We start from the raw sequence: 26,817 nt of genomic DNA on the forward strand, positions 1-26,817 counted from the left end.
CCACTCTAGGTACAGATGTTCCCTTTTCTATCCCTCCTAGTACGTTAATTTTTGTGCCAGGTTATAAAACTGTTTGTTAGAATATACCTAAAGAACAGTGCACTTAGCATAAGCGAACAGCTCACTGAGTGGTCGCAAATGAAACACACCGTGTAACCAGCATCCCGATGGAGAAGCACACTAGTCCCAGCACGCTAGCACCTCCACTCAATAGCGTGGTCACTTCGAGGCTACTGTATTGCCTTAGTTTTATTCATTTAACGAGTGTCCACCTGCGAGCTTTTCTGTACCATGTGTTTTCCTAACGTCCTATTTGTCATTGTTTTTTCCTCTTGGGAATTCTCTTTCAAATGAACAGGGAGTGTCCAGTGGGCAGAGATCATGTCTGACAATGCTTGGCTCAAGCAGGTGTTCACGAAGTAGTTTTCATTGACTGGGCTGTGTAATCTTTGGTTTCAGATCTGCCAGAGGGAGCAGTGAAAGGGCTCTGCAAGTTATTCTGCTTGACTCTGCATCGATACAGGTGAATCCCAGCCAAAGGCCCAGTGTCCGGAGCACTTTGTGCAGAGAGGTGGTGGTGGAGGGTAGTGGTTAGAGCCCAGGCTGTAGAGCCTGATTGCCTGGGTCCAATCTGGGCTGTGTCACATCGTAGCTGTTGGATCCCAGGCAAGTTACTTAACCTCTCTATGCCTCAGTTTCCTCATCTGCGGATGGGATGATGCTATTACCAACCTCATAGGTGGTGGTTAGAAAGTGTGAAGTGCCTGCCATGCTATGAGTGCATCCGTCATGCACACAAAAGCCTTGGCCTCGTTTGAGGCCCATAGTGTTTCTTAAATGTAGGTGTTGCCCTTACAGCTTTAGTGGCTCATTTGCCCTTATTAGCTACTTCCAGAATTCCTGGAGGCGGTAGATTTATCTAGTTATTTCCTCATCCCATCATCTATGATCCTCTAAAATACAGTGCAACCTGATTTTCCTGAGAAAGACCAGCGCTGGGCCTAAGCTGCCTTGCCCCCCGCTCCCCCAATCCACATACTCACTCATCACCTCATTCCTCCCCTAGAGATGCAGCCTCCCGCAGAGCCCTGCAGGCAGCCATCCAGCAGTTGGCTGAGGCCCAGCCGGAAGCCACTGCTAAGAACCTTCTGCACTCTCTGCAGTCTTCAGGGATTGGCTCCAAGGCCAGTGTCCCCAGGTAAGTTTTAAAGTTGGTGGCCCACAGGGGGTTGATGGAGTCCTATTCGAGAGAATCTAGTGCTGGTGAGCTGCATTGAGCAGGTGTCAGCATGCCTGTCCCTTTCTCCTTTGCAGCTCTGAATGGTGCCGGCAGTCTGCCTTCTGAATGGAGGGAGGAGCCAGGCTGGCAGGAGGGGAAACCAGGTGCCCAGCAGGCAGGGAATGGGGGAAACCATCTTTTTCTTTTTGTTTTATAGTTGTGTGTGCAAAAAGATGGTCGTTTGGCTGAGGAGGCCTGCACTCTGTCCTGAATTGTCACAGATGGTTTCTGGGGAGCTGGTTTCAAGCTCTGCCCAGTTGTAGATCAAGGGAAGATCCTACATGCCTAGCAGGGCCTTGTGGTGGCCATTTGTCCTTAAGATGGAGGCTGCTCTGCACTCACCTCTTGCCTGCCTCTCCTCCCCTCTGTAGTAAGAGCAGCGGCTCGGCCGCCCTGCTGGCCCTGTCCTGGACCTGCCTCCTGGTGCGCATCGTCTTTCCCTCGAGAGCCAAGCGGCAGGGGGACGTCTGGAACAAGCTGGTAGGTTCCTCCTCTCTGGAGTCGTGGTCAGCTCTGCACAGAGTTGGGGCATGTTCAGGCACATTCTCTGTACAGCGTGCTCTTGGTGCTGGTGACCAGGCACGTGGAATTGTCCTCAGGTGTGTGACCTTGGTGGATGGGCATGAGAGCAACATAATAACCTTCATCTATTTGGATCATTTTGTTTTTAAGCATTCCTTTCCCTGTGTTTGGATTTCAGTGTTGAACTGGATAATAGAATGGAATTCTTGCCAAGTGTTTTGGTCCTTAAATTCTCTCCTTTCTTCTTTTTTTTTTTTTTTTTTGGTTAATCCTCACCCAAGGATTTTTTTCCATTGATTTGTAAGGGGGAGAGAGAGAGAGAGAGAGAGAGAGAGAAAATCGATGAAAGAGAAAAATCAACATTGATTGCCTGCCTCCTGCATCCCCTCCCTCCTGCATCCCCCACAACCACCCCTACCCCACCGTTGGGGATTGAGCCCACAGCCCGGGCATGTGCCCTGACTGGGAATTGAACTGGCAACCTCCTGGTGCATAGGTCAACACTCAGTCACTGAGCCACACCAGCTGGGCTGGGCGGTTCTTTTGAATGTCTAGCTATTCTTAGAAGAAGGCAAGAGGAATGGACTTACAGTTTAGTGAAAAGGAGTCTGAGAAGCGTGGTGTGGATCTCATTCTTGACCATGAGATTTGGCCAAGTACTTCTAAGCTTGTTTCCTCACCTGTAAAAGGGGAAAAAGTACCACCCATCCATCCATCTCCAAGAATTGTCATGAGAAACTTAGGGCCATGCACATAAAGGCGAAGTGGCCTCAGTAGTGAGACATATTGACGGCCTTGTCCTTGGAGGTTCCCAGCACACTGCTGGAGTGACCATGGAGGGGCCGTCGGTAAGGATTCAAGGATAGGAACACTGAAGCCTCTCAGGTGGTGGATGTGCTGGACTTGAACTCCCTTCAGAATGTGGGTTTCATTGTTAACAAAAGGCCTCCTTACAAGATGGTTCATCATGGGCTCCCTCCTTGGCTCATCTGCAGTGAGACTTATAACCATTATCTAAGGTGAGTATGCCCGTGAGTTAGTCAGTGGGAGAGGTTAACCTGGAATGTTGTGTTTATGGGGCAGAATGTGTCAGGAGCTTGAGACCATGTCTAATTTTTCGGTGTCTTGAATCCTTTGCTCGTTGCCGATGTTGACAAAGTGTAATTCATTCAGTTGCTCAGCTCCTTGGGGGCCTCCTAGGGGGCCTCACGGACCACCAGTGGTCCACGGACCACCGGTTGGCGACCGCTGTCCTAGGGGCTGGGTACTTGGGATGCAGCAGGGGATGTGACAGAGGACCTTGCTCTCTTAGAATTCTGCTCTTGTGGAGAAAGCAGATGATGTGTAAAGTCATGCAGCAGAAAAGTAGGTAGGAGGAGACAGTGTGGTGGGGGGTGATGGTGAGAGGAGGCCTCTCAGAAGAGGTGTCATTTGAGCAGAGACCCTAAGGCTGTGAGACAAACCAAGCCCAGGTCCAGGTTAGAGCATTCCAGGAAGAGGGAACAGCAATACAGTTCTGAATGCAATATCAGCAAGCTTATTATTTTAATTAAAATTCTTTTTAATTAAAGCAATAAATGGTTCAAAGTTCAACAAGCATAGAAGGATATACTGGTTTCATTCCCAGCTCTTTTCTCTGCCACCTGGGACCCCTCTATTAAGAGTTTCTTATGTTCCAAAGAGTTCCTTATGTGTGTAGATATATTCTTTTTTTTCAATCCTCACCTGAGGATATTTTTCCATTGATTTTCAGAGAGAGTGAAAGAAATACCGATGTGAAAGAAACACATCGATTGGTTGCCTCCTGCACGTACCCCAACCAGGGCCTGTGCCGGGGAAGAGCCTGCAACCTAGGTACGTGCCCTTGACTGGAATTGAACCTGGGACCCTTCGGTCTGCAGGCTGATGCTCTATCCACTGAGCTGAACCGGCTGGGGCATGTAGATATATTCTTTGTATATATGACCAAATAGATTTTATACCACTGGTAATGTAGATCACTTGTTTCTTCTCTTTAATCAATCTTGGAATTTGTTTCAGAGTAGTACATAGTTTTTACATCCAGAATTCTTTGTTCTGTATGACTGTTTATTAATCCTTTATATAAGTAGATCTATGAATGCCCTCTTGATGGGCATTTATGATGTTTACAATCTTTTACTGTTATAAAAACATATTGCAGTGAATAACCTTGTACAGATGCCATTTTGTACACATGCGTGTGGAATTTGGCACACTTTTATTTTTATTTATTTATTTTTTTTTTACAGAGAGGAAGGGAGAGAGATAGAGAGTTAGAAACATCGATGAGAGAGAGACATCGATCAGCTGCCTCCTACACATCTCTTACTGGGGATGTGCCCGCAACCCAGGTACATGCCCTTGACCAGAATCGAACCTGGGACCTTTCAGTCCGCAGGCCGACGCTCTATCCACTGAGCCAAACCGGTTTCGGCTTGGCACACTTCTTAAGCATGCCCTTTTCCTCAGGGTGGCAGGTCACGCTGCTCACCAGTGTCCTTGGCATTTGAGGCACATGAAGTCTCTTTGAGGTGTTTTTAGTTGAGTATGTATTCTGTGCTTCATTCTGGATTGTCCAGTGAGCTCCACACTGGCTGGATCATCTTACTGGTGGGTCTTCCTCTTCTGTATCCACAGTGCCTAGCATAGTGCCTGCCATTTAGTCAATGTTCAGTAAGTATTTGTGGAATAAATAAAGTAAAAGTTGAGGCAGATAAATATATAAAAGAGGATGCTTGTTCTTTTCCTCCATGACACTTAACTTCTCTGGAATTATATATTCATTTGTGTATTTATTTGTTTAATACTCTTTTCTTCCTCTTGACTATAAGGTACATGAAAGCAAGGGACCATGCCTGTCTTGGTCTCCATGTATTTTCATTGTTTGACTCATAGTGGGTGCTCACCAAATATTTATCAAGGAAGTGCTTGAGTGAACAGATGTAATTCCAGAGGGGTGGAGGGCTGGAGGCCAGTGGAAGAGGCCTAGTGGAGAGGAGCCAGGATTTGGCAGGCCTGACGAAGGTCTTGGCCAAGCTGGGAGGCCGTGAGACCTCCATCCCGTTTCACATCCCGACCTGAGCCCCTCCTGTCCTGGCAGGTGGAGGTGCAGTGCCTGCTCCTGCTGGAGGTGCTGGGTGGCTCCCACAAGCACGCCGTGGATGGTGCCGTGAAAATGCTCACCAAGCTGTGGAAGGAGGTGACAGGAGGCAGCAGGGGGTGGTGGGCATTGCTTCTTCTGTGCCACCCCCAGGCCCTCATCACCATCATTACCTGCTTTACACGTTTCCTCCTCAGAACCCCAGCCTGGTGGAACAGTACTTATCAGCCATTCTCAGCCTAGAACCCAACCAGAGCTATGCAGGCATGCTGGGGCTGCTGGTGCAGTTCTGCACGAGCCACAAGGAGATGGACGTGGTCAACCAGCACAAGGCAAGTGGACTCACTGGAAGGGAGGAGTGGGAACTGGATTGGTGCTGTTGGCCCCAGCTGCTCGCCTTGTCTGGAGCTTGTTGGCTTTCTCACTCAGGACCCTGGCCACTCGCCATGATATGTGAACTTTGAGAAGTTGGAAAGTTTTTGCTCCATGTCTGGTTTGGGGAGAATCCTGGCATAGTTTTGAGGTGATAGCCGGTTCATGCAGTCATTCGTTCTCCCACAGCTGAGCAGCTGCCATGTGCCAAACACTGTGCCAGGTGTTGGGGATGCAGTGGTGAGCACGGAGCTGCGATCCCTGCCCTGGTTATATCTGTGATAAACACTACAGAGGGAAAATGCAGGAAGCCATGATACTCTGTAACTGGGGACCTTACTTAGGTTATGGGTCAGGGAACACATCTCTAATGAAGGAACCTAAGCAGTGAATAAGCCTTAGCAAGGTCGAGAGGTGAGAAAGAGCATTTTGGGCAGAGAAAGCAGTCTGTGGGAGGAGGCCAGTGGGGTAGGGAGTTGTGAGATAAAGCCGGTCGGCCGGGTTGCAGGCAGGTCTTGTGAGCCATGCCAAGGACTTGGGACTTGTGGTACCTCTTTGCTTGACACTGAAATTTGGGGCACCGATTTGTATTATTTTTGGAGACACTCCCACTAGAGGGACCTCACAGGCCAGGGATGAGATACTCAGAATGCCAGGGTCTCACCAGGTCTTTGTATTCTCTAGAGTGCCCTGCTGGATTTTTATGTGAAGAACATCCTGGTGAGCAAAGTGAAGCCTCAGAAGTATCTATTGGTGAGTGAGAGGTGGGGCTTACTCACCTGGACAAGCTCTACCCCACTTTCAGTTCTGTGGTTCAGAGCTGTCCTGGATTCTTGGTCTGTTCACGTGAGGGCTGCGCCTGACTCCTTCTCCTTCTAGGATAACTGTGCCCCTCTGCTCCGATACATGTCCCACTCGGAATTTAAGGATCTGATACTGCCCACCATCCAGAAGTCCCTACTGAGGAGTCCAGAGAATGTTATTGAAAGTAGGTTGTTGCCAGACGGGGCAGTGGGAGGGAGACGGTGCCTGATGAGCAGCACCCTCACACTTGGCAGCAGGAAGCGTTGGGAGTGGGGTGAGGGATGTGGTCACTGTTTTCCTCATTGGGACTTTGGGAGAGAGATCAGGGACCCTTTCAGAATATGTTCAAAGTCACGGTCCTCTTCTAGAAGAAAGCACAAAAGTGTATCGGCTTCGAATACTGCATACAGTTTTAGAAGTCCAAGAACCTTCTGGAGACCATTCAAGTTAAGAACCTCTACTCTAGGTAGTTTGAACTTGGTGTGGAGGTGGCACTTGAAACCATAGGAGATGAGGGTTGAGTCTCTGTCTTTATTTATCTTGCTAAAAGGTGTAGGTTGAATGCTAGAGGGACACTTTTTTGCTGATTGGGATGGGGCAGTGTACAGCTTTGCAGCAGAGCTTTGGGGCAAAGGTGTGACCATTCAGGTGGCCATAAAGAGATGAAGAGTAGTCATAGTTCTGTGTGTCTAGACAGCAGGCCGGGTGGTATTTGTGGGGAGCAGGCCAAAAATGGGTGTTATATCTGTGACTGACATGGTCAGTACTTCCTGTCCCCCTAAGCTATCTCCAGTCTGCTGGCATCAGTGACTCTCGACCTCAGCCAGTATGCCCTGGACATCGTGAAAGGACTGGCTGGTGAGTATCCCGACCCCTCCCCAGCCCCTAGAAGGGCACCTGGGGTTTTGGTTGTACTTGTCCCAGTTATGATAGAAACAGGTAAGGGGACAGCTCAGGTTAGAAATGAGGCTTTATCCTAAACTGCACTTGCATAGTTTCTTCCCTGAGATCCTTTGTGAGAGCTAGAGCTAGGAGTGAAGAGTCGGGAACATGGGGAAGACAAAGATAAAAGCCTGGATCCTCAGCAGCTTCTGAGCAGCGGCTGTCTGTGTGTCCAGGTCAGCTGAGGTCCAACAGTCCCCGCCTGATGGACGAGGCGGTGCTGGCGCTGCGGAACCTGGCCCGTCAGTGCAGTGATTCCTCCGCGATGGAAGCCGTGACCAGGCACCTGTTCGCTATCCTCGGAGGTGAGCAAGTCTTTGTGGCCATGGGGTGATTTTTAAATGTTTTTCTTGACATTTTTTCTGTTTCTCAGATTTTCTCTAAGAATCTTTTTTAGGGGGAAAAAGCTAGTAAATATCTTTTTATTTTATTTTATTTTTTCTAAATATATTTTATTGATTTTTTACAGAGAGGAAGGGAGAGGGATAGAGAGTTAAAAACATCGATGAGAGAGAAACATCGATCAGCTGCCTCCTGCACACCTCCTACTGGGGATGTGCCCACAACCAAGGTACATGCCCTTGACCGGAATCGAACCTGGGACCCTTGAGTCTGCAGGCCGACGCTCTATCCACTGAGCCAAACCGGTTAGGGCAGTAAATACTATTTTAAACCCAGCTTCACAATAGGCTACTTCTGGAATCAAAGGGTACATCTTTTTTTTAAAATATTTTTATTTTTATTTATTTCAGAGAGGAAGGGAGAGAGAGGGAGAGAGAGAGAGAAACATCAATGATAAGAGAGAATCATTGATCGGCTGCCTTCTGCACGCCCCCTACTGGGGATTGAGCCTGCAACCCAAGCATGTGCCCTTGACTGGAATTGAAGCTGAAACCCTTCAGTCTGCAGGCCGATGCTCTGTCCACTGAGCCAACCCAGCTAGGGCCAGAAGCTGCATCTTGATATCACGCACATGGTCCCCTTGGGAAAGGTGGCAGATGTGAATTTTGAATCTTTGCCATCTCTCCTCTCAGGCTCGGAGGGAAAGCTAACTGTTGTAGCCCAGAAGACCAGCGTCCTCTCAGGTACAGAATTTCTCCACAGGTCCTGGGAGGTGTGGTGGGAGATGAGGTGTAAGTAACTGTTAGGGGAGGTGAGTCCTTCTTTGGATCTTGACTCCTCTGACATCCTGGGACATCCCAGCGTGGCTCCCAGGACTGCTGCCTGCCTGCCTGGCATGTGGGCCCTGTTGAAGTCCAGCGGGAGGCCTGGCTTCTGCAGGGAAGGAGGGGCAGTGATGGCCAGAGGAGAGGCATGGCTGCTGGGGAGGAGGGCAGCGGCAGGAAGGCTCCCGTGTTGGTGGTTTTGTGGTGGCGAGGAGTTGAGCGGGGGTCTCCTGCTTTCTAGGGATCGGGAGCATCAGTCATCACGCGGTGTCTGGGCCTTCCAGTCAAGTCCTGAATGGGACCGTGGCTGAGCTGTTCATCCCGTTCCTCCAGCAAGAAGGTAATTCTGTGCAGTATGGTGAGGATCGGTGTGGACCGTGCTTGACCCGCTGTTCACAATCAGCTGCCATGAGCCCCTCCTGAAGGCACACCTGCCCGCAGCGCCACTGCTCCCGCTCCCTGGTACTCCTGCTTGCTTCCTGCGCTGCCAGCCATGCTCTGATGCAGGTCTGAGATGGTGGACTGACTGGACTTCTGCTTGCCCTAGTTCACGAAGGCACCTTGGTGCACGCCGTCTCTGTCCTGGCTCTCTGGTGTAATCGCTTCACCACGGAGGTGCCCAAGAAGCTCACCGAATGGTTCAAGAAAGCCTTCAGCCTTAAAACCTCCACCTCCGCAGTGAGGCACGCCTACCTGCAGTGTATGCTGGCCTGCTTCCGAGGTGAGATGCTCCCCGTCCCCGCAGGCAGGTGACCTAGTTTTTAGGGCATCATTACTGCTTCAGGCTTTCCCTTTGGTCCAGCTTATATTTGTGTTATTTCTTCCTGAGCCTCTGGGAGCACCAGCTCAATCTGCATAACAAATTCTGGCTTCTCCCTCCTATTAGACCTTTTTTTTTTAAATAATATATTTTATTGATTTTTTTTACAGAGAGGAAGGGAAAGGGATATAGAGTCAGAAACATCGATGAGAGAGAAACATCGATCAGCTGCCTCCTGCACACCTCCTACTGGGGATGTGCCCGCAACCAAGGTACATGCCTTGACCGGAATCGAACCTGGGACCCTTCAGTCCGCAGGCTGACACTCTATCCACTGAGCCAAACCGGTCAGGGCCCTCCTATTAGATCTTTAAGGACAAAGTTTTATTCCGGGAGGACCCAGAACCAGAACCTGACACTATATTTCTGAAATCATGGAGGAATGATTTTGATGGGACTGCTTTAAAAGGTGCAGTTTATATAAACTTTACTCTTTACCCACAAGCCCTGCCCTTGCTTCAGTGCTGACCAACCTGTCATTGGGCACGGGCATCCACCTCCTTCCCAAACAGCCAGGGGAAGCTTTCCAATCTGTATAGGAGCTTGGTCTCCAGGTAAAAATCTCTAGTATTGGTTTCCGCCTCTAAGATAGGCTTATATTTCTTTTTTTGAAAGTTTGAACAGGGGTGAGCTGTGTTTAAAGAAATGTCTGGGAGCCTTAGCAGATTTTGCTCAGTGGATACAGCATTGGCCTGCGGACTGAAGGGTCCCTGGTTCGATTCCAGTCAAGGGCACATGACCGGGTTGTGGGCTTGATCCCCAGAAGGGTGTGTGCAGGAGGCAGCAATCAATGATTCTGTCTCATCATTGATGTTTCTATCTCTCTCCCTCTCCCTTCCTCTCTTGAAATCAGTAAAAATATATTAAAAAAAGAAACATCTGGGAGATTACAGAGCCACCTCTAGAGAGGGGATGTTCATTTGTCATATAGGTTTTACAGATTTCTACTTTTTTTTTAAGTGGGCTTAGTTCACTGGTCAATAGTTTGGTTCTAGTTTTGGAATTTGGGTCCAGAGGTCGTCTGGTATGGGGGAAGAGCCCCGGAAACAAATTGGTAGGCTTGAGGTTGGCCCTGGCTCTCTCTCAGACCAGCTGTGTGGCTTTGGGCAACTCACTTAACCTCTCTCTGTCTGTTTCTTTATACATCACATAAATAGCTGCACTGTTGGGTTAGTAAGGATCCTCCTAGCTCTAACTCGATGTTTGTGGAGTTTGATTTAAGCCCAGGTTCTGATTCCAGTTCTTCCTGGTATTTCACAAGGTAGCTGAGGGGTTTCGTTAGCCACTTCAGACCTGGGTGGGTGACTCCTTCCTGGAGTAGCTTGTCACTCCCAAGAGTTAGGGTGCTCCGTAAGGTGCTGGTGCTCTCTCCACAGGTGACACGCTGCTGCAGGCCCTGGACTTACTACCCTTGCTCATCCAGACAGTGGAGAAGGCAGCTTCCCAAAGCACTCAGGTCCCCACAGTCACCGAAGGTGTTGCCGCAGCCTTGCTGCTCTCGAAGCTTTCAGTGGCCGACTCCCAGGCTGGTAAGAGTCAAGAGATGTCCAGGAAGGTCGCAGACAGTGGCCTCCTTCTGAGTCCTTGGGAGGAGTGTTTTGATGTTTAGGATTTTATAGGCTCAGTTTGGCCACTTACTGAATTGGGTCAGCCACACGGCAGCTTGTCATCTGCTGGGAAGAGCCTAAGAGTCACACTGGGTGATGGGAATTCAGCCAGGGCCTCTGTCACTGTCCTCCAAGCTGTGGCCCCAATGCTCTGGGACGGGCTCTTGTAGATAATGCCCAGGCTAACCTGGGTTTAGTAGTGGGACTTTTTTTTTAAATTGGTTATACATTCATACGGTGTACCATGGAAAGCTTCCCTTTAGCCAGCCCGTCTTCCAGCCACTAAGTTCCCCTCGCTGGGCAGTATTACCAGTTTCATCTTGTCAGTTTGTCATTGATCAAACGCGCTGGGTAACATGCTGTACTAGTATATGCCACGTGATGTACTAACCATAACTTGGAAAAATTTGCAAATGAGTACAACAAAAAGAGCCTTCCCATTCTTTTTTGGGCTACATGGTATTCCGTGCTTTCTTTAGTTTACCTTCTACTCTGCATGCAGACATGCCTGAACTTACTCCTGTGGTTGGGAACGGAGCTCGGCTCTCTTCTTACAGTGTTGTGTGCTATCTGTGTGCATGCCAAGGCACTGGGCTCCCTGGGGGGACGACCTCGCTTCAGCAAATATCAGGCTGTTCACTCAGGTGGGAGAGAGGAGACGCAAAAAGATGTCTGTCATTTAAAGCAAAATGTGGCATTAATGCTGTTTTGAAGGAGGGATTGCTTTTAGTTTAGGACTGGGTATCAGAAAAGGCTTCATAAAGGAGGGAGCATTTGAACTAGGGCCTGGAAGGCCAGGAGGGATTTCACCCGCTGGACGGGAATAGTCCAGTGTGGGTTCAGGCCAGCCCTATTCATGGAAGGGCAAGGAAAGCCCCATGTGTGAACCTCAAGCCTTTCACCTGGCGCAGACGAGGTGGGAATTCCAGATGGGAGGCAGCTCGTCTGGGCTCCCCTGGGCCGCAGGCAGCCACGGAAGGCTTTCATGCGGGCGGTGATACCGGAAGGACTGGTCTGTTATCAGGCCAGGGAGGGCAGAGAGCCTCGCAGTGACCTGTCCCTGCAGTGGAGGGCCTGTTAGCCAAGCAGCCCGGCAGCTTCAGGATGGAGGGGACCAGCCCTGGGGAACTGGTAAGTTGTGCCAACAGGTGACCTTTTGTTCCTGGCAGAGGCCAAGCTGAGCAATTTCTGGCAGCTGATTGTGGATGAGAAGAAGCAGATTTTCACTTCTGAGAAGTTCCTGCTCCTGGCTTCAGAGGATGGTGAGTTCCCACCCCTGCGTGGACTCAAGGCCGGGACTGAATCTCTCTCTCACTGGAGGGTCCTCAGTGAAGACTCCTCCCTGGCTGCCTGTTGTGACCAGTCAGCTTTGCAGAAACGTGGACCAAAGTGGTCTGTCCAGGGCCTTGGCTGTGCTGTCCTGGGAATGCATGCATTCCTGTGTGTGTGTGGGGGGGGAGGTTAGGGAAATGGGGAGAAGTGGGAGATTTGTGGAGACAGCACTGGAGGCTGCGGAGCTGAGATATTAGGTGTAATTATAGCTGATTGGGTAATTGGTGCTGTCTCAGAGGTTTTCCTGTATTAAGAAGCAGTGCGAAGCTCTGGTTGGCTCCACGTCCCTCCAGGAGACACAGAAACTACTGGTTTCTATCCTGGAAGAGAGGGAACAGTTGATCTTTAAATGTATGTTTAAAATTCTGGGTCGCCTTGCGGGGCTCTGCCACTAATTGGTGATTTGAAAGTCTTTTGACTCATAAATCACAACATCCTATTAGTGAGCTATAATTGTTAGTCACTTCTTGATTTAAAAAGGTTTTATATAGGAAATACATTTACATAATTCAAAACAAAAGATCCAAGAGGATCTACAATGAAATTTATATTCCCTACTTTGCTCTCTGGCCACCCAGTTTCCTGGCCATAGAGAGAACCAATTTTATTAGCTTCTGTGCATCCTTGATATTTTATTTCTGTACCAGTAAATAAATATCTTTTATATGTTAGTTCTCTACTTTTTTGCACAAGTGGTTGCTTGCCTACTATAAACAATGTGCTGTCTAGACTTGGAAATCACTCCACGTCAGCATATAGTGAGTGTCCTCATTCATTTTTAGAGGTGCATAGTCATTTTTATTTTTATTGATTTATTTTATTTTTATTGATTTTAGAGAGGAAGGGAGAGGGAGAGAGAGAAACATCAATGGGAGAGAATCATTGATCAGCTGCCTCCTGCCAACCCCCTACTAGGAATCGAGCCTGCAACCCGGGCATGTGCTCTTGACCGGAATTGAACTTAGGACCCTTCAGTCTGCAGGCTGATGCTCTATCCACTGAGCCAAACCAACTAGGGCTGCATATTCATTTTTAATTAATTGAAAGAAAGTGTATATTTTTCCTACTCTACACACATGTTCATAGTAAGCCAAAAGAGGAAACCCTAATGAGCTGTCATCCCACAGCCAGTGGTAATCGCACTTACATTTGGGTGTTCACTGTCCAGTTCTTTCTGGATGTGTTCTCTGTTTTAAACACATTTGCTGTTTCTCTCCCCTTCTAGCCCTGTGTACCGTGCTGCATCTGACCGAGAGGCTTTTCCTTGACCACCCGCACAGACTCGCCGGCAGTAAAGTCCAGTATGTGAGGCTCGCCTCCCTGTCCCCTGGGGCCAGCGGAGGGGAACCTGGCAGGAGCCTGAGAAACGGGGATGGGGCGTAGCAAGGCTGGCTGTGGAGCACCTCCGCCCAGCCTTCTAAAGCCAGGACGGTCTGTCCCTGTCCTTGCAGGCAGTACCACCGGGCTCTGGTGGCCGTGCTCCTGAGCCGTACCTGGCACGTGCGCAGGCAGGCCCAGCAGACGGTTCGGAAGCTGCTGTCTTCTCCCGGGGGCTTTAAGCTGGCGTATGGACTCCTGGAGGAGCTGAAGGCTGTCCTCAGTTCTCACAAGGTGAGGCTCTCAGACCTACCTCACCAACCCTGCTCCTGCCATGGATTTTGGATGGGCTGCTCCTGGGCTGTTCTCATTCACTCACTCACTCACTCACTCACTCACTCACTCAGACTCTGTGATGCCAGAATCTTGTGACACCTGGTTCATACACAGTTGACTCTTCAACAGGGTGGGGGTTAGGTCTCTGACCTCCCTCCCAGCTGAAAATCGGAGTATCACTGCAGTCAGTCCTCGGCATATGTGGATTCCCATATGTGGAGTTGGCCCTTGAACAACTGAACAGCATGGTTTGAACTGTGTGGGCAGTCGAACTGCCTGAGTCCAATTGCATGTGAGTGGACCCGTGCAGTTCAAACCCATGTCCCTCAAGGGTCCACTGCAGTTCTTTTCCTTTTCAGACTCTTTCTTCCCATGCCTTTTCATATGTAGCTCAACCTTTTTATTCTTGAGTTATTGAATAACACTATTTTTAAGGTACTTTATAATTTTTAAAGCATTTTCTATTCATTCTTCCCTTTGATTTTTCACAATGCCTTTATAAGGCTGACAGGCTTACCGCCTTTTTAAAAATATATATATTTTATTGATTTTTTACAGAGAGGAAGGGAGAAGGATAGAGAGTTAGAAACATTGATGAGAGAGAAACATCGATCAGCTGCCTCCTGCACACCCCCTACTGGGGATGTGCCCGCAACCAAGGTATATGCCCTTGACCGGAATTGAACCTGGGACCCTTCAGTCCGCAGGCCGACGCTCTATCCACTGAGCCAAACCGGTTAGGGCATTACTGCCCTTTTTTTATGTGAGTTGTCTAGGGTTCCAGGAGCTGAAATGACTGGCCTAGGGTCACAGCTGGTGGCTGGCAGACCTGACTCCCACTTCAATGCATGTTGTGCCCTGCTTCCCTCCCTTCTGAGTCTGCTTGAGGTAGTGGTGCCATGATAGACTTGTGGTCATGGGCTGGGTCTCATGGACCAATTTCTGTTTCCTTTCCCAACCGCTGAGCTTTTTATGTGTGAAGTCACAGGTGCTTCCTCCTTCCAGGCACATCTCATAGCCTGCAGGTCCCCATGCAGGAGCTGGGCTTGTTTCCACTTTAGCACGGACCCCTGAGAACAACATGAGCGAGAGGCAGCTGTGTTCCTGGGTGCAAGGCCTGCACAGGGCTCTGAGCCGTGGGGGCTCATGTGTTGTCTTCACGCAGGTGCTGCCCTTAGAGGCTCTGGTGACTGATGCTGGGGAGGTGACTGAGGCCGGCAAGGCCTACGTGCCTCCACGAGTCCTGCAGGAGGCTCTGTGCATCATCTCCAGGGTGCCAGGGCTGGAGGGTGACATCAGCAACACTGAACAGCTGGCCCAGGAGATGCTGATCATCTCCCATCACCCATCTTTAGGTCTGTGGCTGTACCAGGTATGGGAGGGGCGGGGCTGTATTGGGCAGGTACCAGTGGGCTGAGCAGAAGGCCTCAATTTGCCCCCCTCCCCTTCAGTGGCAGTGCAGTCTGGACTCTGGCCAGCACTTCTAGCTAGAATGAAGATTGATCCCGAAGCCTTTATCACCAGGCACCTGGATCAGATCATTCCCAGGATCACCACACAGAGTCCCCTGAACCAGGTGATTGACGCGTGAGTTGGTTCTGGCCTCAGGTCACAATTCAGGAAGGGGAATTCAAAGAAACGGGTGGAGGTGTGAGGAAATGTGGGTTTGGACCCTTGGGTTGCCAGTGATAGAAAATGCAAACTAGTTTGAGCACAAAAGGGAATTTACTGTCTCATTTAACTGCTAAATCCCAGGGTCTGACTGGACAGCAACTCAGATGTCATCCTCAGGACATCGTAGGTGGTGCCTCTTTTACTCTCTGTCTGTGTCTTCATTTGTGTCTTGTATCTGCTTCCCATGATGTGGGCTCCATTCTCCAGTAGTTTTCCCCTTTTTGGTGGTAGGACAGCTGCTAGAGTTCCAGGCTTACAGCTTGTCCTCCATTAGCTCCCGTGGAAGGAGCTTTCCCAGTCATTTCAACTGGCATGGGCCTCACTGCCCTGGTCAGCCTGACTGGGTGCTATGTTCATCCTGGGCCGGTCCTTTTGGTCGGGGTTACATGCTCACCCTGGAAAGCAGTAATGCTTGCTGAGAAGGCAGGTACCTGCGGCAGCTCTCCTCTCCCGTGGGTGTCGCTCAGAAAGCCGGCAGGGACAGAAGAAGCAGAGTCAGTTGCCAGGGGCACTTAGGGCAGGCTGACACCTTTCCAGTGCCAGCCTTGGCACATGCTGACTGTCTGTGTTTGTCTGGCAGTCTTCCATGAATGCCATGGGCTCCCTCTCCCTCCTGTCCCCGGACCGGGTCCTCCCACAGCTCATCAGCACCATCACCGCCTCTGTGCAGAACCCCGCACTGCACCAGGTGACACGGGAGGAGTTTGCCATCATGCAGACCCCTGCCGGGGAGCTGTACGACAAATCCATCATCCAGAGGTGAGACACCATTAGACACCAGCCTTACTTTTCCTTGCCTAGAAGATGGAGACAATACCTCCTGTGTAGGGTTGTTGTGAAGAATGAATGAAACCATCCCTCCATTTCTTGGACAAGTGCCTGCTCTGTTCCAGGCACGTGCTTAAGCAAGAGCATGCTGGTATTCAGCACTTTCCTGGTGCATACTTCTTAAAAGCTAGCTGGGATGCCATGGCTGGCGGGAGGCTGAAGGGACTGGCGGCTCTTTTGAAGCTGGCTGATCACTTGCTCTGCTGTTTCAGTGCCCAGCAGGACAGCATTAAAAAGGCCAACATGAAGCGAGAGAACAAAGCTTATTCCTTTAAGGAGCAGATCATAGAGCTGGAGCTGAAGGAGGTGAGTACATGGACGCAGTGCGTGCGGGGTGCTGGCCGAGCTTGGTCCCCTGAGGCTGGTGGCATTTCCTGAAGCACATCCACCCTTCCCTTCAGTCATCCCAAGGCCCACGGCACATTCCTCTGATGCCTCCTACCCATGCTGGGTCCTCCTGCCTTGCCCTTTATTTACCTTTTCTCAGTAGCTTTCTCCACCCCAAACTCAAGCAAAATGAATTTCTCTCTGCTGGGTACTGGCAGCAGTTCATACACTTCCCTGGTGCTGCTTGAATTCCTTGATGGCTGGGACCCATCTTTACTCTGAGCAGCAGGCCCAGGGCCTGGCCCAGTGCAGCCTCTGGGAATCGTTCAAGGCTGTAGTCAGCTTGTTGCACAATGTGTGGTGCACTTTCCTGTCTCAGAGCCTTTGCTCTTCCCTCCGTCTTTATGAGTCTGGCTTCTTCTTGTCTTTCTCAGCCCACGTGTCCACGTCTGCTTCTCATAGAGGTGACCGCCCTGCCCACCTATCCAAAGTGGACGCTGCCCTTCTTGGTTACTGTGCATCGTATTTTCCCTTTTATAACATTTGCCAGGATCTGAAGTCATGTTGTTTACATATTTGGTTACATGTTCATTATCTTTCTTCACCCATTACATTGTGTGCCCCGTGAGGGCAGGGACTTGGGCTTATTCCCCACGGTGTCCCCAGCATCTAGAACAGCGCCTGGCACAGTGGAGGTGCCCAGTCCATACTTGTTGAATGAATGAGTGCTTTCTTAGCCTTTTTCAGCTGTAAGCTTATACTGGGGAAGAGAGGGTTTGTAGGGAGGGGTGTGGCAGGAGGGGAGGCTGAAGTTTTGATTCTGAAGCTGTGTGGACCAGAATGCCCTTTTCAGCCCATTGAGGGACTTTTCATTTCTCTAACGTATAAAAGGCCTTCCTTGGTTTATCGGTAGAGAATCCAGTAAGAAATCACTTCTCTACCTGCCGTCTCTGTTCTGTAGGAGCCAGGTGGCTGCGGACTTTGTGGGAGGTGGGGAGACCACATGCTGGGTGTGGGGCACCAGTCACAGACTGAGAGCTGACATGGTACTGACTGTGGAGCCAAGCTCGCCCTCTGGTGGGGAGGGGGGTCTGTTCCCTGGAGATGGAATTGCTTTGCTTTGTCTTCAGGAGATAAAGAAGAAGAAAGGCATCAAAGAGGAGGTGCAGCTCACCAGCAAGCAGAAGGAGATGCTGCAGGCCCAGCTGGACAAGGAGGCGCAGATCCGGAGGCGGCTGCAGGAGGTGAGTGGCTGCTGCCACCACACGTCCGTCCGTGAGTGTGCCGGACAGCCCAGGCCTGCCCCTGGCTGCCCCAGAGCAGGGCCCCGCTGACCTGCCTCCTGGGGCGACTCTGCTTGCAGCTGGACGGTGAGCTGGAGGCAGCACTAGGACTGCTGGACACCATCCTGGCCAAGAACCCATCTGGCCTGACCCAGTACATCCCTGTTTTGGTCGACTCTTTCCTGCCCTTGCTGAAATCTCCTCTGGCCGCTCCCCGGATCAAGAACCCTTTCCTGTCCTTGGCTGCCTGTGTCATGCCCCCTCGACTCAAGGCTTTGGGTCAGTCCTTGTTTGCGGGCTGTGAGCATGGCCCCAGGCAGGTCGGGAGGTGGGTGGGGGATGCCCCTGAACACTGGTGGGGTGTCATGTGGTGACTTAGGCTACTGACTTTTGTTCCCATACAGAAGTAGCCTTAGGACCAACATGGTGCCTCTCCTCTCTCCTGTTCTATGTCTGCTATGCTTTCACTCTGAGGCCCAGGGTTTAGATGTTAGTCAGTGTGATCTTTTTTTAAAAAAAATACTTTGTTATTGAGAATTATTTTTTAATATATATTTTTATTGATTTCAGAGAGGAAGGGAGAGAGATAGAAACATCAATAATGAGAGTCATTGATCAGCTGACTTCTGTATGCCCCCCACTGGGGATCAAGCCCGCAATCCGGGCATGTGTCCTGATTGGGAATTGAACCGTGATCTCCTGGTTCATAGGTCAGTGCTCAAGCACTGAGCCACGCCGGCTGGCCAGTCTGTGGTCTTTTTATAGCAGTTTTAAAACTAGGAAGCCAAAGTCAGAGGCAGTGGGGGTGGTTTGGTGCCACGTGGCTAGTTAGTGGGGCCTAGAGCTCCTGAGCAGCCATGTGTCAGTGATGAGAGGTCTCTGATTTGCAGCTTTCTGTTTGCTGTGGTGAAACAAAGATCAGGTAGGGTGGCTGGGAATTGAGCAGACTTCCTTCCTAGCCTAAAGGGAACGTTCCCATGAGTGAGGCTAGAATAAGAACCGTCTGAGTGAAAATGAGTTCTGGAAAAATGAATCTGAAAGGAAATAGGCTGATGTTTGTCAGAGGGGAGGGGGACTGGGGAACTGGGGGAAAAGGTGAGATTAAGACGTACACATTGGTAATTACAACATAGTCATGGGGATGTAGAGAACAGCATAGGGAATGTAGTCATTAATAGTGTAATAACTGTGTATGGTGCCAGGTGGGTACTGGAAATATCAGGGGAACACTTTGTAAAGTATATGAGTGTCTAATGACTATGCCATACACCTGAAATTAAGACAAAATAATATTGAATGTAAACTGTAATTGAAATCTACATATATAAATGACTAAGCGACTGGCCGACTGGACAGTAGGTATGACACACACTGACCAGCAGGGGTCAGACGCTCAACGCAGGAGCTGCTGAGCGACAGCAACTTTGCAGAGTGCCATCTCACACTCTGGGGCCCCTCAGGGGATGTCAGACTGCCGGTTTCGGCCTGATCCCCGCAGGCCAGGCCAAGGGACCCCACCTGCCGGAGGGACCCCGCTCACTCCACAGACGCTCTTTGAGCCCTGGTGCTGCCCTAGGTGTGGCCAGCTGGGGAGGGACCTCGGGAGGTTGGCTCCAGGGTGTGTCCAGCCCGTCTCGCCCAGTCCCACCCCACGGTCCACCTAATTAATTTCCTTTTAATGTGCACGAATCCGTGCACCGGGCCTCTAGTATAAAATAAAAAAGAGTCTGGAAAAAGGTTCTGAGTCGGTGCATATAGTGCCTGCCAGAACTGTTACCTGCCTGCTGGGCTTGCTGCTTGGAAGGTGGGAGCACCATGCGAATAGAGCTTTGCTCTTGGCTGAATACGCTTGGGTGGCTCATGCCTCCTTTCAGCGTACTTTTAATTTCTTAGTGTCAGGACACCTCCCTGCCTGCCTACCCTTCGGTGCTGTCATGAAGAGGAAATGGAAATTTAGGTTAAGGACTTTTGGGCACAGCAGCATTGATTACTATTAAGTCAGAGGGACGTGGCACCTCTGTGCTGGGCCAGATTCTTCGTGTCTGTGTGGGTCATCCCCGCTGTGTCTCTTCTCTTGGGTACAGGCACCTTGGTGAGCCATGTGACTCTGCGCCTGCTGAAGCCAGAGTGTGCCCTGGATAAGTCATGGTGCCAGGAAGAGCTGTCGGTGGCTGTGAAGAGGGCGGTGACCCTGCTGCACAGCCACACCATCACCAGCACGGTGCGCAAGGGTGAGCCAGGTAAGGACGGCGCAGAGGACACTCGGTGGCATGAGCTGGTGCAGGGAGTGTGTGAGCTGCCTCATCCCCTGGGCTTCCTGAGGCCGTGGCCATTGGCGAGTCTCCGCCCTCCTTGCCTTGGTTTCCGATCTGAAAAACGGGGTTGGGGGGAGTTGGACCAGTGGAGGGTTTCTGAGTCCAGTCCTGGTCTGTGAGCTGCTGCAACCCCATTGAGAAGCAGCTTCTTGTCACTGGAATAGGTGTGTCTGTTTTAACTCACGTTCTGGAACTGGGCAGTGTTTGGGGTGGGAGCAGGCTCGGCTTTCATCCCTGCTGTCATACTGTGTGCTTCTGAGTGTCAGAAAGGGCCTCCAGCTTTCCCCCCTGCACACTTGCCCTGAGGATGGAAACAGGCAGCAGTGCCCAGTGCCCTGCCCTGCCTGCAGGATCATGTCTGCTTGTTGCTCACAGATGCTGCACCCCTGTCCGCGCCAGCCTTTTCCTTCGTCTTCCCATTTCTGAAGATGGTGCTGACCGAGATGCCCCACCACAGTGAGGAGGAGGAGGAGCGCATGGCTCAGATTCTTCAGATCCTCACTGTCCACGCCCAGCTGAGGGCCTCACCCAGCAACCCGCCTGGGCGCGTGGACGAGGTTGGCAGGACACCTTAGCTCTCCCTTGGGCTGGAGGGGGGTTGGGAGGCAGGGGCTTTCGACACTTCCTGGCCCATCAGTAGTTCTGGTGGGGCATGGAGAGTGTGCTTATACAGTAGCAGCTTTTGTTAGAACCCAAATGTTCTTTACAGGTCTCCACACTCCTGTTGAGTTTCTAACCCAAAGAAGTTGAAGGATTTTGAATTAGTTTATTGTGTTTGTTGTATTTCAAACTCAGAAGATAACACTGGCCACTTTCCCTTTGACTTACGATTATGAGATTGGATCTTTTTAATGATCTTCTAAAAGTTTGCCAAAATCATGCATATATATTTTTTTAAATACATTTTTATTGATTTCTGAGAGGAAGGGAGAGATAGAGATCAGTCTGCAGGCTGATGCTCTATCCACTGAACCAAACCGGCCAAGGCAATCATGCATATTTTTAAAAATTACAACAATACAGAAGCAAAAAAAAAAAATGCCACTTTCCAGAGGTAACCCCCCCGCCACACACATGCAATAAAGCAGATACTCTGGGTCTCCTTCCATGTCAGTGCCTCTGGGTCTGTTTTATTGATTTTGCAGGCTGCATGGGATTTAGTGCTGTGGGTGCACTATGTTTTAGTGACGACTCTACCTGTGATGCGTATTTTAAGGCTGTTTCCAACTTTGCCTTATTTTGAACTGCACAGTGGTGTGACCTCTTTATGTATATGCTTCTTGCACACCCATGTGAGCATTTCCATAGGGACAGATTCTTGGGCGTAGAATTGCTCGGTGATGTGGTATGTTCTGAGCTCCATCCTCACTAGGAGTTCCCTTTTCTCCAAAGTGAATGCAGCCTCAGATAATGTTCATCTTGCCAACAATGAGTGAAAGAATGGGACCTCCTTTTATTTTGCGTTTCTTGACTGACTTGTAAAGTTAAGTATCCATATGTTTATGGGCCACCTGTATTTCATATCCTGTGAATTTCAAGCAAGTTTCAGAATGAATTTGATTTTGAGTCCCTGAGGATCATGGTTCACTGGGGTTGGCTAGTGTGGGTTCAGTTGTAAGCCTGATGGGGTTCCTACAGGAGAGTTGGCCAGAAGACCTAGAATGCTCTGCTGTGGCTTCACGTGCCACTGGCCTGGTTACAGCCTTTCCCCTCACCTCACCTGACTTACCTGCTCTTCTCTCCTAGAACGGCCCGGAGCTGCTGCCTCGCGTGGCCATGCTGCGCCTTCTGACTTGGGTGATCGGGACGAGCTCTCCCCGCCTGCAGGTGATCTGGGGTTCAGTTGGCTGTCTCTGTGACTCAGTTTGTGACCCTGACCACAGGTCCCCGTGTTTGGGGTTGAGTCCTACTTCCCTTTCTGAGCCCTCACCTTTGGACTTGAGCAGAAAGAAGGGCTGCTTTTGAGAGCTAGCCTGACTGCTCAGTTAGTGAAGGGTCCTGCCCCTGGTTTTGACCAGCGCTGGAGGTCTTAGCGCTATTGTGGCTTGGGGTGGGCATTCTCAATTCAAACCCCTCTCTGGGTCCCTGGCCTCTGCCTGACTCTGTAGGAGTAAACAGTTTGCTGAACTGAGCCGAGTGTGTCAATGTTTTCCTTAGGTTCTGGCTTCCAACGCCCTGACCGCCCTGTGTGCCAGCAGCAGTGGCAAGGATGGCTGTGCCTTCGCAGAGCAGGAGGCGGTGGACGTGCTGCTCTGTGCCCTGCAGTCCCCGTGTGACAGCGTGCGGGACACCGCGCTCCGGGTGCGGGCTCACTTCCCCTCGGGGCCACCGTGGCATCCCTAGTGCAAGTGTTTAAGCTGAGGAGATGCCTCAGATTTGTACAGTGTGTTTGGAGGCACAGAGAAGAGGTCACAGGGTGTGGGTCGGCTCGTTCTAGGAATTGGAGCGACGGGACAGTTTTGCTGTGTGGCTGTCTTATTTTTTCTTCACCTTGGAAGATTTGTAAACTGGAATGTGGATCTTGGTACTTTTATAGGACAGCTATAACTCATAGGATTAGTTCATTTCTTCATCCCACCAGCTTGTACGTGGCTTTTTGGTATTTTTGGACCAAAAACTAAAAGATCCCTCGGGAGCATGAGACAGTGGTTCCCAAATGCCAGTCTGTAGCTCCCTGCTATTGACCGGTGACAGAGTCTTCACTGGTCCTTGGTAGAATCTGGCAAACGATGGCAGTATGGTAAATTGTCCTTAAAGACAAAACAAAGAGATTGTCCCTTTTTTGAGGTTTAATCTGTCTTGCATATTTAGTTAAATATTTAAGTTTTACATTAAGAAAGAGTCTATTATTACATACCATCATTTCACAAAAGAAAAGCCATTTAAAGAGACAGAGATGCTAGTGAGCTGAGCTGATTCACAGCACTCCCTAGACCAGTGATGTCCAGGGGAATGTCCTGTGGTGATGGAAATAGGCCTGTGCTGTCCAGTGCTGTAGCTGCTAGCCAATGTGTAGCTATTGAGCACTTGAGATGTGGCTGATACAATAAGGAATTGTAATTAATTGTAATTGATTTAACTTTGAAGACCCACACGTGGCTATAGCCCTAGAGGGAGGCGAGGAGGCAAGTCAGGGCTCCTCTGAAAGGTTGCGCCTCACATGGTTCAATCTTACACCCTCGCAGGGGCTGATGGAACTCCACATGGTATTGCCAACGCCTGATACTGACGAGAAGAACGGCCTAAATCTTCTGCGGAGGCTCTGGGTGGTCAAGTTTGACAAGGAGGAGGAGATCCGGAAGCTGGCTGAGAGGTGAGAGCCCTCTTAGGGAATGACTGAGCCCGGTGTGCTCAGCCTGCAGCGAGAGAAGGGCTGGGTGGTTGGGTTTGCCAGGGCAGGTGCTACAGATCCGTGTCTGACCAGCCCCACCCTTTGGCCTGCGTAGGCTCTGGTCGACGATGGGCCTAGATTTGCAGCCAGACCTCTGCTCCTTGCTGATTGACGATGTCATCTACCACGAGGCAGCTGTGAGGCAGGCCGGGGCTGAAGCCCTCTCCCAGGCCGTGGCGCGGTACCAGCGGCAGGCGGCCGAGGTGATGGGCAGGCTCATGGAGATTTATCAGGAGAAGCTCTATGTGAGTAGCCTATGTGTCGTGGGCGGTCTGGGTGGTGTGAGGGTAGGTCAGACTCTGCTTAGCCTCGGACTTGCTCCAGACAGGAGTCTTGGAGCTCACTGTGGCTCAGGGTGGCTGTGACGTCACAGCCTCGCACTCGGGTCACTGGCTTGCCCGGCTTGTTGGGGAGAGCACTGCAGCTCATCTGTCAACTGTCTGTTGCAGCGGCCGCCCCCAGTGCTGGATGCTTTGGGACGAGTTATCTCAGAATCTCCTCCAGATCAGTGGGAAGCCAGGTATGACAGCTGTTCAGTCTTGTTCCGCTCAGCTTCCTGAGAGGTAGAGGTTGGCTGGGCTGGTGATGTGAGGAGGCAGCACAGATTAATTGAACGGGAGGAGAGGATAGGACCTCCCTCAGAGTCAGAGACCGGAATTCAGGTGCTGGCTTCCTCCACGCTGGCCATTGGCCGGGGCCCGTCTCTCCTTTCCTCCAGGTCTCCAGGTCCTCAGGGGTCCTTGGGGACCACCTTACTGCTCTGTAACTAAAGAGAAGAGTAGCACTTTGCTTTTGTAGAATATGTCTATTTCTGAGTGACTTCAGATCCGATTCCTTTACATCTCCTCTCATAACCTGCCCTGGAAGTAATGGGGTAGGCATTGCACTCTTGGGGGGAAGCAGAGGCAGAGTTGGTCATCCTGTGGGAGGAAAACTCTGAGCAGATGGCAGGTTTCTATTTGACAAGGGGGCTGCTCCAGATCATTGTGTAGATCAGTGGGTAAGCCCTGGGCAGTGGGATTGTGCTGTGCTCTGCCTTGCAAAGTGGTACTTGCTGTTGGCGACTCCCTCCTTGGGACTAACAGAGCAGATCCCAGCTGCAGAGGCGGCCCCTGGCCAGCCCTCGCCTCCCTGACACGCTCCCATTGCTTTCCCAGGTGTGGCCTGGCTTTGGCCCTGAACAAGCTCTCCCAGTGTTTGGACAGCTCTCAGGTGAAGCCACTCTTTCAGTTTTTTGTCCCTGATGCCCTCAACGACCGAAACCCTGATGTCCGGAAGTGCATGTTAGATGCGGCCCTTGCGACACTCAACGCCCATGGGAAGGTAAAGATTTCCGCCACTGAGGGGCTGGGGAGAAGGCTGAGCTGAACGATGGTGACAGGGAGGCCGAGTGCCGGAAATCCTGCGCATCACTTGCCCATGGAAAATTCCATTTGTATTTATTTTGAACCAAAAACGACCCCAAAAGGGAATTAAGTTCTTACAAGTCTGCTGCAGTCTTGCCAGAAAACTGGGAGGCGCTGGCATTCTTGGTGGGCTTGTCAGGGCAGCTGTTCCAGCAGATTCAGGCTTGGTCCTCGGGCAGACTGTCAGCCCAGACAGCCTGTGGGGTGGAGGTGAGCCCTGGGTGCTCTCCAGGAAAACGTCAACTCGCTGCTGCCGGTGTTCGAGGAGTTCCTGAAGAATGCGCCCAACGATGCCAGCTATGACGCTGTGCGGCAGAGTGTGGTGGTCCTCATGGGCTCCCTCGCCAAGCACCTGGACAAGAGTGACCCCAAAGTGAAGCCCATCGTTGCCAAGCTCATTGCTGCCCTTTCCACCCCCTCCCAGCAGGTACCTGCCACCCGAGACATGACTGGGGGGAGGCAGTGGGATCCTAGGGAGTTGGGTATCAGGGTCCCAAAGGCCCAGCTCTCTGCAAGAATTTGTCCCCTCTCTTAGGGGATAGCCTGGCTTAGAATGAAGAGCACCTCCAAGCAGGGAATTACTGTGTTATTTGTTCTGGTAGACATCCTAGATGTTTTCATTTTTTTCTACTCATTTTCTAACTGTTTTTTGGTGTGTTTTTACTTTTTCATTTAGTATAAACTTGGCACTGGGGATACCAAGATTTAAACAAAACACAAAGCGGCTGCCTCTTGTGTCAAGTTTTTTTCTGACCTTCTCTACATGTTACATGTTTCAGGGGCCCTTTAATGCAGCCTCCAAGCCACAGTGCAAGACTTTTTTTTATTTTTAAAAACACATTTATACATTTTGCAGCTTACACTTGGACTACCTAGAATGTCCTCATCAAGTGCAGGCCACACATGCGAAGGTCCCGCCTCGGCCCAGGTAGCACGACACTTTGCTAAGTTTGACAACTGGGAGACGTAGGCTGTTTTTATGGAGGCGCAGTAGCGTGCTTTTTCCTGGATCTTATTCTGTGAGTGGGTTTAGTCTTCCTGGAGCTTCCCACCCACCCTGACCTAGGTTCTCCCTTTATTTATTTTTATTTTTTATTTTTTAAATATATTTTACTGATTTTTTTACAGAGAGGAGGGGAGAGGGATAGAGAGTTAGAAACATCGATGAGAGAGAAACATCGATCAGCTGCCTCCTGCACACCTCCTACTGGGGATGTGCCCGCAACCAAGGTACATGCCCTTGACCGGAATTGAACCTGGGACCTTTCAGTCCGCAGGCCAACACTCTATTCACTGAGCCAAACCGGTTAGGGCAGGTTCTCCCTTTAGACCAGAAAGAGTGCCGTGATGGCTGATGCTGTCGTCACTAACAGATACAGTGTGCACCCTCATGGGGTCCACGTCACACGTGAATGCGTAACACTGTTTGCTTTTCTGACACTCTGTTGTCTGACAGACAGTGGCTAAGATGGGGCTTGGGGCATCTAGTGGGGAGGTGCTGTGTAGGACTGTGCCAGCCACCAGGAAAGGCTGTGGTTCCTGACGTGGCAGACCCCTCCTTTAGGTCCAGGAGTCCGTGGCCAGCTGCTTGCCGCCCCTCGTGCCCGCTGTCAGAGAGGACGCGGGAGCAATGGTCCAGAGGCTTATGCAGCAGCTGCTGGAGTCGGACAAGTACGCCGAGCGCAGGGGGGCCGCGTACGGGCTGGCGGGCCTGGTGAAGGGCCTGGGCATTCTGTCGCTAAAGCAGCAGGAAATGATGGCAGCGCTGACCGATGCCATCCAGGATAAGAAGAATTTCCGCCGGCGAGAGGGTGAGTGTCTCTCGGGCCCCGAGGCTGCCAGAGGGAGGACTCTGGCCTTTCCTTCCCTCCGAGGGGCTGGTGTTTGCACTACAGAGGGACAGCTGTGTGTGACTCGTTATCTGGGCCTTGCTGTTGTGGCCTGGCCTCGCTTAAGTCAGCAGTATCCTTAGCTG

At 50.8% G+C, this 26,817-nt stretch overlaps 1 protein-coding gene across 1 annotated transcript in view; it reads left to right on the forward strand.

Moving 5' to 3' along the window:
- GCN1 (GCN1, eIF2 alpha kinase activator homolog) overlaps positions 1-26,817 on the forward strand; it is a 55,668-nt gene that overhangs the window by 7,199 nt on the left and 21,652 nt on the right. The window contains 32 exon segments of the mRNA XM_006096554.3: positions 460-523; positions 1,067-1,198; positions 1,651-1,759; positions 4,923-5,021; positions 5,120-5,254; positions 5,979-6,047; positions 6,174-6,282; positions 6,882-6,956; positions 7,217-7,345; positions 8,075-8,125; positions 8,448-8,546; positions 8,754-8,927; positions 10,403-10,555; positions 11,803-11,895; positions 13,191-13,266; positions 13,417-13,576; positions 14,784-14,973; positions 15,070-15,194; positions 15,873-16,051; positions 16,333-16,426; positions 17,578-17,691; positions 17,811-18,009; positions 19,815-19,970; positions 20,421-20,602; positions 21,792-21,872; positions 22,203-22,346; positions 23,231-23,358; positions 23,492-23,681; positions 23,886-23,956; positions 24,594-24,759; positions 25,075-25,269; positions 26,407-26,653. Of these exon segments, the coding sequence (XP_006096616.1) occupies positions 460-523; positions 1,067-1,198; positions 1,651-1,759; positions 4,923-5,021; positions 5,120-5,254; positions 5,979-6,047; positions 6,174-6,282; positions 6,882-6,956; positions 7,217-7,345; positions 8,075-8,125; positions 8,448-8,546; positions 8,754-8,927; positions 10,403-10,555; positions 11,803-11,895; positions 13,191-13,266; positions 13,417-13,576; positions 14,784-14,973; positions 15,070-15,194; positions 15,873-16,051; positions 16,333-16,426; positions 17,578-17,691; positions 17,811-18,009; positions 19,815-19,970; positions 20,421-20,602; positions 21,792-21,872; positions 22,203-22,346; positions 23,231-23,358; positions 23,492-23,681; positions 23,886-23,956; positions 24,594-24,759; positions 25,075-25,269; positions 26,407-26,653 (4,188 nt within the window).

The sequence above is a fragment of the Myotis lucifugus genome, unplaced genomic scaffold (assembly GCF_000147115.1).
Source record: "Myotis lucifugus unplaced genomic scaffold, Myoluc2.0 scaffold_181, whole genome shotgun sequence".
Classification (NCBI taxonomy): Eukaryota; Metazoa; Chordata; class Mammalia; order Chiroptera; family Vespertilionidae; genus Myotis; species Myotis lucifugus.